The 18,715-nt window shown below is 44.0% G+C and overlaps 2 protein-coding genes across 3 annotated transcripts; both read left to right on the top strand.

Moving 5' to 3' along the window:
• The first annotated feature begins 1,691 nt into the window (after positions 1-1,691).
• On the top strand, positions 1,692-13,223 carry LOC128769800 (ATP-sensitive inward rectifier potassium channel 10). The gene is made up of 6 exons (XM_053883783.1): positions 1,692-2,091; positions 6,701-7,043; positions 7,105-7,316; positions 9,009-9,140; positions 9,197-9,374; positions 9,640-13,223. The coding sequence occupies exons 2-6, from the start codon at positions 6,701-6,703 to the stop codon at positions 10,026-10,028; spliced, it is 1,254 nt and encodes a 417-aa protein (XP_053739758.1). The 5' UTR covers positions 1,692-2,091; the 3' UTR covers positions 10,029-13,223.
• On the top strand, positions 10,286-18,415 carry LOC128769801 (uncharacterized). 2 transcript variants are annotated; one of them, XM_053883784.1, is made up of 6 exons: positions 10,286-10,429; positions 13,233-13,538; positions 13,811-14,080; positions 14,443-14,541; positions 14,776-14,828; positions 16,619-18,415. In XM_053883784.1, exons 1-6 carry the CDS (start codon positions 10,384-10,386, stop codon positions 16,802-16,804), a joined length of 960 nt encoding a protein of 319 aa, XP_053739759.1. In that variant the 5' UTR covers positions 10,286-10,383; the 3' UTR covers positions 16,805-18,415. The 2 variants fall into 2 exon arrangements, with proteins under 2 accessions (XP_053739759.1, XP_053739760.1); XM_053883785.1 differs by lacking the exon at positions 16,619-18,415 and adding an exon at positions 15,331-16,566.
• The last annotated feature ends 300 nt before the right edge of the window (positions 18,416-18,715 follow it).

Raw genomic sequence — 18,715 nt, 5'->3', positions numbered from 1 at the left:
ACTCAGCAGAGGAAGTAGGGAGCAGCTGATTCTCCATCCTCATCACCATGTTGGTCGCATGCCGGCGACAGTGACAAAGCAAACACTAAAACCCATGACGGAGATGCATGACGACACGTGACGACACTCCAGCCCCGACTGCAAAACAAACTCACTTGCTTTTCACCAAAACAAAACACAAACTCTTCTGTTCTTACGACGTGTTTTCTGGACTTATTTTTTTGGAGGGCGGGCTTTTGTGCATGTGTTTCTGCTGAGTTTATTTTCACTTGCCTGGGGAGTGTTTAACCATTGTGTTTCACTGTGTTTTTATAATTTTTTATTTTGCGTTTTTTGTCCACATCCTTTTTAACACAACCCATACAGAAGTACACCTCGGTTCTTCGACCCCAATCCGTTCCAGACGGCCGTTCGAGAAGTGATTTGTTCGAAATCTGAATCGATTTTTCCCATTACAATGTATGGAAAAAGAAATAATGCGTTCCAAGCCTTAAAATAGTCTTTTGTAGGAGTGAATGTAGAGTGTGTGCTCCAGGTGGCTGTTCCTCTATGTGTGTGGCCGCTGCATGTGGGAGGGGTTGCCGAGTGAGTGACGTCTCTCCAGAAGTGAAGAGGTGCCCGGTGCGTGTCCAGCTCTGAATGTGCGCTTCTGTGCAGTTTGGCTGTGACAAAGTCATAAACCAAGTCACGCTCTGTCCCAGACTCGCCTCATCCCTGTCCCAGCACCAGCCCACAACAGGACATCAAACACTGAAGTGGAGGTGTGGAGAGCGAGCACCTCCCCTGTGACACTCTACCACGGTCCAGTGCGGAGACAGGAAAGGTTTTACACCTCAATGTGAAGAAAAAACAGTCAGTAAATGTAGCTAACGGGACACGTCTGCATACAGAGGCAGACAATAACAAAGCACGTCATGGGTCAGCTGATCGGTCCACGCACGCTTTTTTCAGGGGCGTTCGAGTTCTGGATTTTTGTTCGAAATCCAAAACAAAAAAAATCTCTAAATTTTTGTTCAAACTCCAATTTGTTCGAAGTCCGGGAAGTTCGAAAACCGAGGTACCACTGCATTGTGTACTTTGCTTTTTCACTCTTTAAAGCAGCCTCATTGGAATTGGTAAGACGCAAAACAGCCTCATAAAATACGTAAATAGATTAGTATTTGAAAGTTATGTGCTCATGTGTCTTACATCTCTCCATGATGTGTTGAGGTGAAGAGGTTGAGACACGTACACACATGTTAACACCTTTTCACACAAAAAAAACAAAAAAAAAAGAAACTTTTTTGTGAGAGTTTTGGTATATTTTTAATATATGTGTAATGTTCTTTTGTCTCTTTATCTTGTGTGCTTTCAGTCTTGAACAAGCGATTCAGATGTATGTTGGCGCATGTGTTTTTCAGTCTCAGTTCCTGTTTCACAGTGGCTGTTAAACACAAATAAACTTCCTGTTTGCATGAATATATCACAGAGGTGAAGCACACGATGTGACCGGACTCACAACTTCTCCTTTGCTGCAGGTGAAGCAGTGAAGACTCTCAGGGAAATAACGCTTGGTCACTTCCCACAGGCTCAAATTCACCTCACGAATGTTCCGCTCTGTGTTTCAGGACGCTGCGTTCAGCCGCTCTTGGACAAACGCGGGGTGCCCAGCTCATGAATAGGGGGCTCTGTGGGACCCCCCGAAAGTGTGTGTGTGTGTGTGTGGAGTGAGAGCTGTTTTGGGGCGAGAACGTGCACGTTAGGCCCCAAACATGTGCATGTGCACGTGTGACTAGTGGAGCCCCGATCAAAATGTAAAAACCTCCTTTAATTGAGGTGGCGTTGCGATCGCTGACCATGGTTTGAGTCGTGGCCAGAAAAAAACGTGAGCCGGACGCCACCGGGGAGCAGGCGGGAGAGGGACGCAGGGAATGAGTGGGAGAGAGAGACGCGCTTATAAAGCCAAGTCCTGGCACTTTGGGGGGAATCTGTGAGGCGGCCCCTCTCCCGACTCGTGTCCCGCTCTCCTGCAGGAGCCCTCCATCGATAACACGAGTGACATGTGGAGGAAACGCTGAAGCTTCTCTTGGGTCACTCAGGTTCAGCTGGAAGGTAAGAGAACGACTCCCGGCTCCACTAAACTCCAGACTTCAGATGAACCCACAAAACCACCTGAAACCTCGAGAGAGTCAAGACCTCAGCCCAGTCCTTGGGTTTGAACACATCGGCCGCTTTAGCATCTATAGGTTAGCCGCAGCAAATATGTAGCGGAATAGCAACTCTGCACTAATGGCTACATTCAAAAGGGCTTTGTCTCTCCACCATAATATAAAATTATTTTTTTCTGTCAAAGCAAACAAGAACACGAGTTGTATTTTTTTCTTAAGTCTATGTGAATCTTCTTCTTTTTGCCACTTTCTTTTAATATTTCTGTGTCTTTAGTGAATAAGTTTTTACGGAGTTTATGTCCATTGTGATTTGAAGTGTGTGACTGAGTGAAACTGAGTATGATTTCATTTGTTTTGGGGATTTACAGTGTTTTTTTTGTGTTGTATTGACACAGATTTTTTATATTTATGTTTTAGTAACATTTGTCCTTAAATGAAAGGCTTTTGATAATTTTTGTTTTGTTTCCGATTGTTGTGATGCTTGTGATCACTGTAAATATGTGTCCATCGTTCGGTTTTGTTTCCAAAAAAAAAAAAAATTGCTGGTTTTGGAATCCCAAAGTCGACCTCAATATATTTGTGCTTCTCTATTTTTGCATTTATCAAGAAATGTCTGTCTAGTTTCGACCAAAAAAAAAACCCTTCAGTGGAATCTTCAGTGGCCAAACTTGAACATACTTCTTGGTTAGCAGCTTCCCCCATGTGCTAAATTAAGAACGTCGCATGAGAGATAAATGTCTTAGCGTGAGCGTGGATCATGGTGTGACTGTGATCACACTACAAAAGGTCAGGAAATGGAAGAGCGTCGTGGGTGATGACTAGTTAAAACCTAACAATAAAAGGTGATGATGACACATCATCACATGGAATTCACGGTTGGAGTTTATTTTTTTGTTTATTGTTTCCACTGAGGGAACTCAGCACACAGGAAGATGACAGTATGCTTGTCCAGAAAGTTCTCGTGCCTTCTTGCTTATCTTGCTCTCAAGGCCTTGATCACCACAGGAAATCAGCCTTCTATTGCTTTCCGCTGTGCGGCATCAGTTTCAACAAGTACTTGTTGAATACTGCCGAGTGTTGACTGAATATCCTGCCCACTCAGACTAGGGATGCACTCATCCAACTTTTATGGTTTCAACGCTTTGGGTATCAACCAAGGCGATGCCAGTGTATAAACCTTCTCCCCATCCTGTTGGATAACACTTGTCATGCTTTCAGTATAAGGTAAAAATGACTTAATGTCGAATTACCAACTTGGTATTTATTTAAACAAAATTCTTACCAAACGTTACCGTGTGCTTCAAATCGGAAAGGATTCTATTTCTCGCGGAGCGATGCACAGCACCGCTTCAAGTTGGAGTGGAGAGGAACCTACAGGCAAGAAATCAACCTGTGAAAAAGACGCAAATCTGGGAAAATGTCATAATACAACGCGATGTGTTGATGTTATTCGCATTTTACTGAGAGCGAGACGTAAAATCCCTGCATGGGCTGCAGCTCCGCGCTGTATGAAACTGAAACCAAAGCACAGCACTTGGCCATTCAAGTGTGGATGCCTACAGTATAGTCCATGATCGTAGTTTTAATTGCACATTTGCCTCAAGAACTCTCAACAGTGGAGCTTTTATTAGGTCCACCTGTGTGTCTGTCCGACCAGACAGTCATGGGATCAGCCGATTTCTGACCTGCTCCACCTCTGCTGCGAGGGAAGCACAGACCAAGCAACAAAGCAACATGAAGACATTCAGAAGGATTTTAAGGTTCATCATAGTTTTACGCAAATGTTTAATTCAAGAAAATGTTTGGGTATCGGTGCGTCCCTAATCAAGACCACTTTGAGTACCCGGCATGCGTCCACCGTTTTCCCATCTCTCGCCTGAGATGGGAGGATGGCTTGCTATGCCAGTGGCACTTGCCACCAAACCAATATTGCCCCTTCATCTGCAAGTCCAGTACCTCGTCCATTGATTCTCCTCAGCACTGACTAGTATATTGGGCCATTGGGAAAAATCCCTATCCAATACCTCGCCCACTTCCCCAGCCTTGTGGAAGCCAGAGAGACCGACAGAACCTACAGGAGTTCAGGCAGAACTTGGTTCACCAATGCAGTCCTGGATCCCCACCTATCCCGGCTCAATCCTGGGCCACAGACTCTTTTGTCCAATGGTTCCAGGCGGTGGAACCTTCCCGTGTCTATCCCTTGGATCCCCCCACAGCCAATGCCCACTGGCCTTACTCACCTAATCTAGCCATCAAGATGTGAAGCAAGGGTTTGCTGTCAAAACTGGTCTCCTGCGGGGAATTTTCCAGAAGAGACCCAGACTATATGCCCTTTCACAAATGGCTCTTTGGTGAGTCTAAGTCTGCACCCAGGTGTTTGTCTGATACCCTTCATCTAGGACGGTGGGACAGACCTATGGTTTGGAAGGGATCATATTTGAACCCTGGTCCACGAGCAAACCTGACCTGCACCTGATACCCCTTCGTTGGCTGCAAGGCCATTCCATCGAGGGAGGTGCGACCTGGATGGACAAACCAGTCACATGGTAACAGCAAGACCTCAGCACGTCCATGGCTTCCAAGCCAACGATTGACCAGACATTCGCCTGCTGACTCGTTTGTCCCTTGATTCCCAGTTGGGAGAAAACCTCCATTTTCATTTCACCCCCCAGAGTCAGACCAAAAGAAACAGAAGGGGACGGATCTTAAAGTCTTGTGGAACTCTGACTTTTGAAAACCAGCAACAGATAATAACTTTACTGTCCACTGGTGATGAGTCTCTTCAACTTTGGAGTGCATTTCCGAAAAGATTCAAAAAGGTGGTAAAGTTAGAGGGGGAGTGAAGTAATAATGGGGGTCAGGAGCCAGGTGTGTGTGCGAGTGTGTGTGTGTGTGTGAAGGAAGGGATTACGCTTCACTCTGGAATACTAACTAGGTCTTTTGTCACAGATCTCCTTCCTCTCTGCTGTTCTCTCTGTTTCCTTTTCTCTCGTCTCTCTGTCAAACCGACAGATGTATAGCTGTCCACTCATTCTTGAATAATTGCACACACACATACTCAAATATGGCCACAGAAATACACATGAAATTGCACGCACACATTCACACACACCGACGAGCACAGTCGTTTTTGTCAATGGCATCTTTTGTTTCTTTTATCTGCCACACTAACAAAGCATTCCTGTGTACACACAGCGAGCGAAGGAAGGAAGGAGGGAGGAAAAGGAGAGCGGAAAGAAAGAGACGGACAGGATCTTTCAGCTTTTACTTTGTGTGGAGGGAAAAGTTTGATGTTTAAAAAAATGGATTACTTAGGCAAATTCCAAAAGTTGTGGCGTCACAATTAGGATGGATGAGTCGTGCTTGGGAGGTCGGTCCGAAGTGTGTGTTTGTGCGTGTGTGTGTGTGTGTGAGCGGCGGGCAAACATCAGCCAACTGTGAAGTCCTGAATGGTGTTTTGTAATTACAAGGCATTTCAGGGGCTCACCCTTGCATAATCCCAAAACAAAGGCGCAATTAAAGCAGATTTCGTTACGCAACAATGCAACACTATTTTGAGTCGTAGGGACAAACGTGAAAGACCCCGAACTTTGTCTGTAAAAAAGCCCCAACGCCTCCAACTTTCCCTGATCATATGTGTATGATAGAATTGTGTGACTGTGACTCACACGTAAATATACAGAGTGAATCAGTTGTTCTTGACCGATGAAGTTGAATATAGGGGAAGTGTATTTGTGACTCGCTGTGGTAGCAGGGTGGAGATGAGATACTCCCAGCTGGAGGAGTGCAAGTGTCTTGGGGTCTGTTCCGTAATGAGTTTTATCTGCCTTCTCAGCTTGTTCCCAAATCTTCTCAAGACTCCACCTCAAAGGTGAAGCGATTCAAAGAGAGACAAGATCATCTTGTTCCTGCTGAACTTTCTCATCCGTCTCTGGTTTCCAAGAATCGATTTTATCTCCTTAAGGGACAAGGTTTCTTAATTGACCCATTCAAGCTTCAGTCTTGTCAGACATCTTCCCCCGAATGAAGTCTGTTTTTTGGTCTCTTCTCGGAGGAGAATGTTATGGGGCTTAAGTGAGCGTGACAAATACAGTACCATGCAGTAAAGGTCCGCGAGTGGACACTCAAGAGACACCTTCAAACCTTCTCACTCGTCTCCTTCTTCACATAGGAAGTGGTGAGTCAAAACTGTGGGAGGAAGTGTGGCTCTTACTGAGTAACTTCCTGCACGTCTGAGAAGTGTAGTCTCACTTCTGTTCTTCAAATGACAACACAAATCGAGCACATATTATGCACATGTGTGTTTTGAAGCAAAAAAGGTGCTCAAGTGTGTGTGTGTTATGTATAGAGTGAGTTTTGGTGTATCTTTACCTAAGTGCTCTGAAGTGTCAGTGCATTAGGATGTATGTTTTGTCATATAGTGTTTGTAAATAGTTTGAAGTGTGTTTTTGTGTACCTCTGTGAAAGCATGTGTGTCGTCGTGTCGGCTGCTCCAGGTCAGAGTAAACAGGAAGTGACCCAAATAACAGAGCAAACCTGGTCTTCTTTCGCAGATGACGCCTGCCACACCTCCGTCGTCCCGTAGCTCCTCTCCCCAGAAGGTTTGCCATTCCCAGACCCAGACGGATGTTTTGAAGCCGCTGCTGGGCGGAGCAACTAGCGGCGGGGCGGCGCTCAGGAAGAGGAGGCGTGTCCTGTCCAAAGATGGCCGCAGCAACATTCGTATTGAACACGTCAGCGGCCGTGGCGCCCTGTACATGCGAGACCTCTGGACGACGTTCGTGGACATGCAGTGGCGCTACAAGTTCTTCCTCTTCACCGCCACGTTCGCCGGGACCTGGTTCCTGTTCGGGGTGCTGTGGTACCTGGTGGCGCTGGTGCACGGAGACCTGCTGGGTGAGGTTTGAAGACTGAGACCCTGGAGCTGCTTGACCTGTTCTGAATTCATGCCTTCCAGAGTTCGACCCGCCGTCCAATCACACGCCGTGTGTGATGCAGATGCAGTCGCTAACAGGGGCCTTCCTCTTCTCGCTGGAGTCCCAGACCACCATTGGTTACGGGTTCCGCTGCATCACAGAGGAATGTCCGGCGGCCATCGTACTGCTCATCATCCAGCTGGTCATCACCATGCTGATGGAGATCTTCATCACCGGAACCTTCTTGGCCAAGGTACTGACCACTGCGGTGCAGTCTGTCCTCTGTACATGTCCAAACCATCTCCATCGAGCCTCTCTGACTTGGTCTCCTAAACACCTGAGCACATGTGCTGTCCCTCTGATCCTATCCATCCTGCTCCCAGAGAGAAGCTCAGCATCTTCATCTCTGCTACCTCCAGCTCTGCCTCCTGTCTTTTCCTCAGTGCCACTGTTTCCAAACCATACAACGTTGCTGGCCTCACCACCCTTTTGGACACTTTCCCTTTCATCCTTGCCGACACCCTTTTGTCACACATCACACCTGACACTTTTCTCCAATGATTCCATCCTGCCTGCACCCGCTTCTTCACCTCTTTCTATGAAAATATTAATATTAACGTTACCACTTTTCTTGAAGGCGTGGGAGCCAGCCAGACCTTCTCTGCTGGCCAACATAACCAGGAATTAGGAGCATACTTATGACACACGTGAATTTCATTTTCAATGCATTTTCCCAAAAGATCTTTCATGTATCGTATATATAATAATCATACTCATGTCAAAGTATATCCCAGTGTTGTTTTTCTAGGTTTCTAGGTGATTGTTTTTATCTAGAGTTTTTATCCAATCAGAATTCAGCTTAGCTTGTGCCATCATGACCTTCAGCAGCAAGAGTGCAGGCGCAGGTGCACTCAGACCTCAAACCTCTGACATGTTTCTTCTGCCGCTTGTGCCGGCAAACTGTGCCTATCTACGAAACTGAAACTTAGCAAATGAGCGCGCTACAGGGCTTCTGCCTCGTATGAACGAGGCTGGAGGTGTAGCACGGCTTACATGAGACTTGACTTGAGACTTCAACTTTTTATGTTTCCTATTTTACTGATTTTGCAATTGCTTTCAGTTATTGTGTTTCTCTCTCAATAATTTTATTGTGTCAATGCATTTATTTTGTTTTGCTCAAGTAAACCTTTTTGTGAACATCCAGTATTAACTTTTTGTTTCTTTTGATGTTATTTCTTCATGTAATTTTGTTTTTCATTTGTTATTCAACAACAAAAAATGTAATCAGTTGGTGACTTATGGTGACTTATATTTTCTTTTATTTGTGAGTCAAGTGAGTATTTTTCTTTTTTTTAAACTTTCACTTTTCATACCATTTTTAAAAAAAGTTAATAAAAAATAATTTTAGAAGAAGTTTGATGATGTTCTTTGCCAATTGAGCGTTCAGTTTATTGGTCTGGCTGATTCTATTTAATACATCACATTTTTAAAAATCCTAATTAATCACACTAAAGCAGAGTTAACTTGCGATTTATGGGAAATGAATCATGCATTTTATGCCTGTTCTAAATGTAATGGCCACTCTGGTGTTGATAACATCGTACTTTAAGCTACATTTAGATACAGACTGTGTGATTCATTGGCCAATGAGTTCAGCTTTAGCGTGATAAAAAATGATTTATATTTATATAACACTTTTCATCCAGATGTTGGGAATGAATCAGCTTTCACCAGATTTTTCAACGTTATCCAAGTCAAGTGACTTGGTGTAAGATGTACTCGATGAAGAAGGCTTGGCTTTGCTAGCATGTTTTGCTGGCGTTTACGCGAGTGCGTTCTGTAAGAATCAACTATCAGATGATTGATATTCATTACTTCTCAGTAGTTTAGTTATGTTCACAGTAGTAAAGTTCTCAAAGCCAAAAAAACGGATGCTGTCGTTCAGGTTGCTCGGCCAAAGAAGCGTGGCGAGACGGTGAAGTTCAGTCAGCACGCTGTGGTGTCCACCCACGAGGGCAGACCCTGTCTGATGATCCGAGTGGCGAACATGCGCAAGAGTCTCCTCATTGGCTGCCAGGTAATCTCAACCACGGGCGTCTCCTCTTGAGCAGCGCTGAACTCTGGCTCCTCCAGGTCACGGGGAAGTTGCTCCAGTCCTCTCTGACCAAGGAGGGCGAGACGGTTCGCCTTGACCAGAGGAACGTGCCTTTCCAAGTGGACACGTCGAGTGACAGCCCCTTCCTCATCCTCCCCCTCACGTTCTACCACGTCATCGACGACACCAGCCCTCTGAGAGCTTGGGCCGCCAAGGGTGAGTGTGACGGACCGTCGACTGGCTAGGCACCTGACCGAACCTGAGCCTTGCCTAAAGAGACTTGTGTGGACTCTAGATCCAATGTGGACTTTGGATCTAGCAGTAAGTGGTCAGGGAAAGGAAAACCTTGTCTTCCTTTAAAACCGAGGCGAAGACACATCATCTGGTTGAGCTCAGTCCCAAATTCAACTCACCAAAGACCAATAATCATGTTTAGGTTTGTTCATAAACCGCTAGTGACCCTCTCTCTCTCCTGGACTAGGTGGAGGTTGGTCCGACCCAGAGCTGGCCGACTTCGAGCTGCTCATCATCATGAGCGCTACAATAGAGCCGACGTCCGCCACCTGCCAGGTTCGCACCTCCTACCTTCCAGATGAGATCCTGTGGGGCTACGAGTTCCCCCCGGTCGTCTCCCTCTCGCCCTCCGGAAAGTACGTGGCGGACTTTGCCTTTTTTGACAAGGTGGCCAAGACAAAGACCATGCCCATATTTAAACCGGAGGGTCCCAAACATGCGTATCAGAGCAACGGAGGGGCAACTGTCCAAGAGACTTCAAACCCAGAGAAAATTCGCCTGGAGCAGAGCTACAGGGAGGATGAACGGGGGCGGGGCCGCGATGCCCCTCTGAGTGTCCGCATCAGCAATGTGTGACATACACAGGGCATCGGGTGCAGAGTGGAACCGGCGTCTGGAACTGTAGTAGGCGCACTAATCACGGCACTAACCATCGAGGAAGCCGCTACACCAACGCGAGGATGGAAACCTATGGTCGCGTGAGTTGATGGAAACAGGAACTGACAGAAAAAGCATCGCACGTAACCTGCAATTGTAACTCAGTTGTTCCATCTACCTTTCATAGCTCAGGATTCTGGACACTTTTGGAAGAGAGTTGGTTTTCCATATTTGGCAGAATATTTTCATCTCATGGTGACTTATGCAGTTTGAATGTGTGGGTGGGGGGATACACTGAATGTAACCTCCCCTCAGATACCGGAAGAATTCAGTCATGTCTCTGGTTCTACTCCTTCTCTGTGTGTTTCTGGCCCCACAAGGTAAATATTTTCATTTTCATTCATCCACGCTTGTTGCAGACTTTGTTTTGAAGCTGCAGCACTTGTCCAGTGATGTACTTTTGCTAACAAGTAGCTGTACTTGTGGAATAACAAATAAACCAGGTATCGTTCTTGTACGACTTGTCTGATGTTTTCAGTGTATGCTGTTTACATCTGGTCTCCCTGCTGGATGTTTTTCACCACAGCTACAAGGCACAGTAGTCGTAGTAATAGTGGACATTTTACAAGAGCTGTAGAGAAGCGACGGAGAACAAAAGAGGAAATGTGCAATGCTGCTTGCAGAGGAAATAGATGCTCGACAAAGTAGATAGAATTCCACTAAACACTCTTTACTCGTGTGGTTTGTTTGCCTGCTTCACTCAAAACCCTCCACCTCTGATCTGTGAAACTTTTCAAAACTTGAAAGTCATCCACTGAAGCGCGCGTCTTCGTCTATATCTGTAGAGGGAGATAAAGCTGCTATCTCCACACACCAGTCGTTTTTTTATTGAATTTATTTTAGTATATTTTCCAACACCACATCTCTCCTAATTTTCCAGAGGTTATGTTATATTCATTATTTTTCTTTCTATCTTTTTATCTGTGATCAGGCTTTGTAGATGTGTTTCATTCAGTTGTTTCCCTTAATAAACTACGTATTCACATATGCACTCATTGAATTAGTAATTAATAATTATCAAGTATCAACCAGTGTCTTGTTAAGACTGAATAGTTTTTACCCTGGAAAAGACACAGAAAGTTCCCTGTAATCATCACCATCGTTGCAGAGTGCTGACCGTAAGTAAGCCAGTACTTAGTTTATTAATACTTTATATGTCTTCCCCAATCAGATGTGTTGCAGAGAATTTATAAATAACACAAGCCAATGTCAATATTTGGTGCAAAAAAACACCATAGTGGCGTGTGATTTGTGATCATAAACCTGTGCGTTCATGGAGCCGCATCACCGTATCATGTATTATGTGACCACACATACATTTTGTTCGCTCATATTAGTATTTTACATGCACGTTTCACTTGGTTTGTGGCCACAATTTTATTTATTTTGCCATCTCAGGTGTGGGGCTCTGTAATGTGCTCTGCGACGCCGCTAAATTCTGGCAACCCACGTCCCCATTCTCGAAGTGCAATGAAAAATCTGGCAACACAATCCTCTGCTTCAGCGGTGACAGCACCGACTCCCCACGCCATGCACTTTTTTTTTGTCATTTTCTACCTTATTATTATTATTTAAAAAGAAAAGTCTGAGACATAACAAATCAAAACAATAACTGTCTTTGACAACCGTACGCTAATGTTTTCTCAACTATTTATGCATTGCTTTCAAAAAATAAAAAATAAAAACCCTTTGGATATTCTGTATTCAGTATTATTTGGTTTACAGCCAAGCATTTTAAATTTGATTCAGCCTTTTCAATTAGGTCCATCTCTATTTTTATTTTTTTTTTATGTGAAAGAAATTGACTTAGAGAATTAGACTTTGACTTGAATTAGAGATTTCTACAGACATGAATCAGCTTAAGATGTATTAGGTATATTACATTTTGAGCCATTTTAACTTTTCTATTTTTATTTCTTTACAGTATTTATTTTTTTAATGTTGGTCAAATGTTTCAAGAACCTGAAGGTCACACATCAGGAACACAAGCACGTGTGAGTTCCTGACACCAGACTGAAGTAGTTAACAAAAATTTTTACTCAGAGTCGTTCACACATGAATCTACTGCCAGAAAAACAAACCAACGCACACTAAATGACCAAAGACCGTATTAAATTAAATGTTTGATCAACAATTTTCTGACCACTGTCACAATACCTCAATTCTTAAAAAGTTGTTTCCATGTGAACGCATGCGGCGTGTCTCCTCACATATTGAGTACTAAAAAACATAAGTCACACAGTCACTTATTTGTGCGTGAGAAGTATTAAAGTATAATACAGCAGTTCTGTATAAAGACTGGAAAACAAAGGTGCATGAATTTCTTCCATCTTGAAATTTGGATAAACTCATCCAGCATTTTGAACAATCAAAACCAGGTCCCTTCATGGCTATAATGCCGCATTGCTGTATCCAGCCGGGCGATACGGATTGGGTCCCTTTCACCGAGTCCAATGCAAAATGAAAAAAAAAAAAAAAACCGAATACACTGGTACCTCAGTTCTCAACCACAATCCGTTCCAGACCGCCGTTAGAGAAGTGATTTGTTCGAAATCTGAATCGTTTTTTCCCATTACAATGAATGGGATGGGTCAGCTGAGCACGTTATGGTTTTTCCAGCTTTTTTTGGGGGGCGTTCGAGTTCTGGATTTTCGTTGGAAATCGTTGGAAAGCAAAAAAATCTCAAAATTTTTGTTCGAATTCTGGGACGTTTGAAAACTGAGGTCTGAACATGACTGTCAGGGCTGGGATTTTTATTTTATTTTTGCAACATGTACAGTCCAGAGTTTTGGGTCTATTTTTGCCTGTTAGTTTCAGCACACGTGACAGTGCACCTCAGTCTCAGACTTTTATTTCTCTTTCATGGGCAAATCTAGTCGGATTAGGAGGCAGAGATGAGGATCAGAGCTTCTTAGTGTGGAACCAAGGTTCTCAAAAGAAAACAAAGTGGAGAAATGTTAGGATCAGTAACCTGTAGACCAGGGTGAAAGTGCCGAGCGGCACGAGTGACCTGTGACTGAAAAACTAGTGAGGCGATGGACCTGGTTGAGGGAAGAACCCATGTTGTCGTGCTGCACCTGTCTGGGCCGGACATAAGGAGTAACTGTGTCTCTTGTTTTGTAGCCTCTGAAGCTGAGACTGTGTTTGTGAAGACGGGAGAAGATCTACGTCTGGCTGGTCCTGGACCTGTGGACCTGAGCAAGTTGGAACTGTTTTTCTGGCGATACAACAGAACAACCAGCATTGTGAGGTTATCTCCAGGAGGAGAACCTGCGATATTTCCTGCTTATGAAGGCAGAGCTGAATTTGTTAAAGAAACTCATTCATTACTGGTGAAGAGGGTGAACCATAGTGACAGTGGTGACTACACAGCTGTGATAGCTGAAAGTAAAGAGAGAGAAGTAGCAAGATACAGAGTCCAAGTCCTGGGTGAGTGTCTCAGTATTCTCTCTCTTTTGATGTGTCCTGCATTAAAGATGAAGCCAAACGTTTCCACCAGTTTCCTGTTGACCCATGAGTCCTCTTCAGGACTGTATCTGTGGTGGAGACAGAGCTGTGCCAGCAGACAAAGCTCTTCAGTAGAGTCAGGTTCTGCTGGTGAACAGCTGCACTCTTGTTGTGAAACAACAGCAGAGTCATGTGACATCACCAGGTTGCAGCGCTACAGGCTTCACAGCTCATGGTTTGCTCTTCTGTTCCAGATCCAGTGAGTCCAGTGAGAATTCAGCTGAGGGTGGTTAGCATCTCTCAGAGTGAGGACACTTGTGTCCTCAACGTGACTTGTGGTCCCATCACTAGCTCCTTCACCAACAATTGTAAAACCTTCAGCCAAGACGGAGGTCAGCAGGAGGTCAACCTTTCTGGATCCACTTACCGAATCTACCATCAGAACAGCAACATCATCTGTAACCAGAGCAACCAGGTCAGCTGGACCAATGACACACAGGCTGTCAGGGATCACTGTACACTGGGTGAGGAGAATCACTTCCAACCATCAGTCTCGTTCCTCAGAAACATGCAGCTCCATCGTCCACTGACTGGAGGAGGTGGACATCTGGGTTCTGCGAGGTTACTTTGCTCCTGTGCTGGTATAAGAGTGTTTAACCATGATCTGGGTTTGAAGAAATGAAAATACACCGAAAGATCTGGAACAATTCTGAACAAAAACCTCAAAAGCTTGAATAAAATAAAAGTCGAAGTTCAACAGAAATTCATAAATAATGATTTTCCCTTCTCAGTGATTGAACTGAAAAAGCAAAATGAATGTTGAACATTGTTGTGTTTTGTTCAGTGAGTTCTGATCGCAGCACTTTTTTTTTCTTAATCTTTACAGTCTGTCCTCGGTCTTTCCCCTTTTGGCTCGTGATCCTCATCGCTGTTCTTCTTGTTGTTGGTGGTTTAACGTGTGGAATTGTCTGTTACAAAAAACGACGTAAGTCCTGACCTGACCTTCCATCTCTCCTCACCATTCACAGCTCATCCTAGCTTGATCCTTCTTCTGAGTCATGAATCCAAAGATCTCACTCACCTGTGTCATGACCATGACAACACGTCAATACATGTGATAGTGATGAAGCCAGTGTCCTCACCTGCCTCCGAGTGAGACCCATGCAAGAGAGAGAGAGAGCGCCCACTGAACTGAATCTGATTTCTCAAACGTCCACAGATAACAAAAAGACCAGCGAAGAACAGAGCGAGCAAGTCTATGACCAACCAGAGGTGAGTGCTTCGTGAAGATCGATCGGACAGTAACAGTCCAGCCATTCGAGCCTCTTTAACCCACTGTCCGTCATAAAACATTGTCTGAAACCAGTCTGTTACTCAAGTAGCACACTTTTGAAACATCATCGCAACATCCTGCCACAATGCTAAGCTACTCTCTGCTGATGCTAATGCTAACAATGCTTCCATTTCCTGTTAAACCAAGAAGGTACTTGCTTTTTCTGTTTTTAAATCCTGACTTATCTATAGTCTTCTGTAATTTACTAAGAATTGTTCTTGTTAGGGTTACATTATAACTATATGTACAACATTCTAACAACACATTCAGTGAAAAGCGCAACTCTGCAACATTATGTCTCTGAATTTCGTCATACATTTCTGGCCCTCTGGGGCCACAGAGCCCTCGGCTTCATAAGCAGTAGAGATGGTCGTACAAATCCAGTGCCCTTCAGATTTCCTCCGTAACAGACAAACTGTCATGGCTCTGCTTTTATTTTAGGGAGTCCTGGTTTTGCTTTTCTCCCTCTGTTCCTTTGGCACACGGCTGGAGCCGATTAACCCCTGATGAACTGATTACAAAAACACCTGGACTCCAGCAACGTTTGCCAGATCATCACCTTCTCATTGCTCCCTGTGATCGTCTCTCCTAGTTCCTGCGTTTCTCTCATTGTTCCCTTCCCCGTGGTAACTCCTGATTCTCGTGGCTCTCCTGTGTTCGGTTTCTCGTTCTGTTTGCTAACTAGCTTATTTTGCATTTTTCTGTGTTTAACCCTGGTGCCTGAGTTAGTGTTTTGTTTCTTCCTGTTTCCGTGTGCTTCCTGGTTTCATTTGTGATTGTAGTATATTCTCGGTTCCTTGTACATTCATCTTAGTTTCTCCCGGTTCGGTGACGCTTTCTGTTGAGTTTCTGTTTGTTTAATTATTAAATATTTTTAACTCGCTCCTGCCTCACTGTAACCTTCACCACTTGCACTTGGGTCCAGCTCCACGTACTTCTACATATGACAGTCACTCCACGTTCCCCGAAACGTGACACAAACAGCCTGTCAGTCAGACGGAAACTTCTCGTCCCACTGATGTCACAAGCTAGAGGCCATAACAGGTGCATCCCAGCTTCATGGTCAGTCTGATGAGGCGGGGAATAGAACGCCCTCAGCATCGATACTTGCCACCGACAGGAGGCAGTAAGGACCCTCGGTCTAAACACTGGGTTCGGATGAAGCGTGTGGAGGTGTTTTATACGTGGTGGGAGGTGCCTTCATGGGTGGAGAGCTATTCAAGTCTCAGAGCCGAGGCCGGTGCCTCGAGGTGGTTTAACCAATAGCGAAAGCCGTTAGAGGGCGGAGCACATATGACATAGAACTCCCTCCTCTCACCTGCCTCCTATTACCTGCTTCTTCTAGCGTATTGTAATTATATCGTCATAAATATGATTTTTTTTAGGTGAAAACACACTGATTCAAAGGACAAAAATAGATCCATTTTATTAAAATAAATGTTACGCTTCTTTAGATTTCTGATCTAAGAAAGAAATAGACGATACAAAGCACGGATGTAATGGCATTCATTCCTCGATATTCCTCTTTTTGTTTCACTTGAGTTGCTTGAAGGAAATGATGGCAGACAGAAGTGGAGGTCTGGAGATACACGAGTGGTGCGACGGTGATAATGTTCAGTGTCATGAGGTTCCTTCTTTGCTTGTTTAACTCCGCGGGACCAAAGGTTGAGCCCTGTGCAACTCCATGCTTCTCTGAGGAGACAACTGATCTGAGTTTCCTTCGCTGCAGGACTCGAACCCGAGCAACCGCACAGAACCTGAATCTGGACCTTCGCCGAACTCCACTTACGCCTTGGTGGAATTCCACACAGGACCCTCCAGACCGGCCCCTGAACAAAAGGCCGCCTTGCCTGAGACGACGTACGCTCAAGTGGACAAGCGCAGAACAGGAGACAGCGCCCTCCACAGGCTGTAATTCCCTTCACACCTGCCCAGAACTCTTCTGGTGCAGCCCAGTATATTTGAAACAAGGGAGAGGGGATCGTGGCAGGGCAGGTTTCCGAGACCACACGCTAGTCAGGTCAAGGCATTATCTAACTGTGTAGTCAGTGAAAGGAACGTACTCCTGAACCATTTGAGCTCGATCCACACTAGCTCACTCTCCCGTGAACACCGGCCATTGAATACAGTGGCCTCAGGTGGACAAAATTAGGTCTTAACAATTGACAGATTAATAGACCTTGTCAGTTTGAGAAAAGAGAGATGTTTGTAAAAATTGATTTCCAGCACCTTCAATCGTGTCATGTGACTCCAATGATAAAGGTTACATTACTTATTATATTCAAAAATTCTAAACGTATGTTATGAATGAATTCCAATGAACAAGTATCAATAATATAAATATAAATAGTGATCAATGCAATTCAAAGACTTGCTAGAAATCCTCAACGTCACGACAGTGATGCTAGTGAGACTGGAGGTCTGTTGTCACTTACGCTATTTTGGCTTTTTTTTGTTTCGCCACACACAGCATCCTGCTTCCTCTGTCACTGTTTTGAGACAGTCAAGCTTGCTCTCTTGCTCTCTGTTATGCTATTATAAAACTATAGCCTCCTTTCAATCTCTGTTTACTCCAAACTTCGATAGCCTTTTCACTTTTTTATTGTTCTAGTCTGCTTTTCATTGTTTTCAGGTTTGTACAGTCGCCTTGAGCATTTCCAATGTTAAATATTTATTTTATTTTATCATTTATTAATTATTATTATTACTCTATGACTAACTATATATATATATATATATATATATATATATATATATATATATATATATATATATATACACAAAAAAACAAAAACAAAAAAAAAACAAACATGTTCCTTGATTTATTTCAAGAACCCGGTCTCTAAACCCAAATGTCCTCACTTTCACTCGATGCCTTTTTGATTTGACAATGGTGCGTCAAACATGATGTACAGCCTTGTATTTGTGTATGAACGATGTCAATGTTTGTGTTATCTTGCACTTTTATTCATGCCGTTACATCTTTAAGTTCCCATGGAACTAAAGAATTGCTTGAAACAACTTTCAACCAGGACGTAGTGGGTCGGCTGAACCTCAAGGCAGCCGGGTCCAAATGAGTGAGAGGTAGTGAACCATTCCTGACTAGCTTTGCACTGAACTGTTCATTGTCTGTGCGTGTCTTATGAGTCGATGTACATAGATGAACATGGTTACAGAATTATTTTTCTACTTTCTATTTGATTATAATAAGAATCTCTGCCACTGTGATGAAGATGAAAGTATTGCTATATGTATGAATGTCATTTTAGTGAGTTCGTCCATGAAGTCTGGAGCTTGTGTTTTTTTGTACGGACAAGTTTACATGTTTATGAGCCACAGACTGTTCAGGAAACGCTTGAGTTTATGTTACCCCTGTGCTTGTAGCGCTACATGCAAATGTGTTAACTGCTAGCTGTTGAATTACTTGTGTGTATAATGTTTGGGAAAGACTTTGAGTGTTTTTAACATTTTGTTCAATGAAAAATAAAAATGGCGATGGTTTGTGTGTTTTACTGAGTAGAACTTTTGCTTCCATGTGGGCCAGAAGAGCACCCACTTTCCTGAGGCAACAATGAAGCTGCGAAGTGGCGGCTGCAGTGTTTTCATCCCGTACTTCACGACTGCTGACCTCACTTGCCTCTCAGCAACCAAAAACAGACTGGACTTATAAACACAGCGATCAGACTTGCTGTAATTTGTGGACTTTTAAATGCGCCTGAATACTAGCCACGCCCACTAAATTCATTTTCATAGAGGGCAGTGAAAAATGTCTGAGGAAACTGACCATTTCTGATTGAGTTATTTGAAATTAACCACAGAAAAAAAA

This window comes from Synchiropus splendidus, chromosome 13 (assembly GCF_027744825.2).
Source record: "Synchiropus splendidus isolate RoL2022-P1 chromosome 13, RoL_Sspl_1.0, whole genome shotgun sequence".
Lineage (NCBI taxonomy): Eukaryota > Metazoa > Chordata > Actinopteri > Syngnathiformes > Callionymidae > Synchiropus > Synchiropus splendidus.
The sequence above is the reverse complement of the archived record's forward strand: the minus strand, read 5'-3'. Positions and strand labels throughout refer to the sequence as shown.

Bases quoted from the DNA above. Each gene is read 5' to 3' on its own strand.
- LOC128769800 (XM_053883783.1), top strand. From the start codon at position 6,701: ATGACGCCTGCCACACCTCCGTCGTCCCGTAGCTCCTCTCCCCAGAAG. The intron at 9,141-9,196 runs GTAATCTCAACC...TGGCTCCTCCAG, and splicing joins GTCTCCTCATTGGCTGCCAG to GTCACGGGGAAGTTGCTCCA. The intron at 9,375-9,639 runs GTGAGTGTGACG...CTCCTGGACTAG, and splicing joins GAGAGCTTGGGCCGCCAAGG to GTGGAGGTTGGTCCGACCCA.
- LOC128769801 (XM_053883784.1), top strand. From the start codon at position 10,384: ATGTCTCTGGTTCTACTCCTTCTCTGTGTGTTTCTGGCCCCACAAG. The intron at 13,539-13,810 runs GTGAGTGTCTCA...CTTCTGTTCCAG, and splicing joins ATACAGAGTCCAAGTCCTGG to ATCCAGTGAGTCCAGTGAGA. The intron at 14,081-14,442 runs GTGAGGAGAATC...TAATCTTTACAG, and splicing joins CAGGGATCACTGTACACTGG to TCTGTCCTCGGTCTTTCCCC.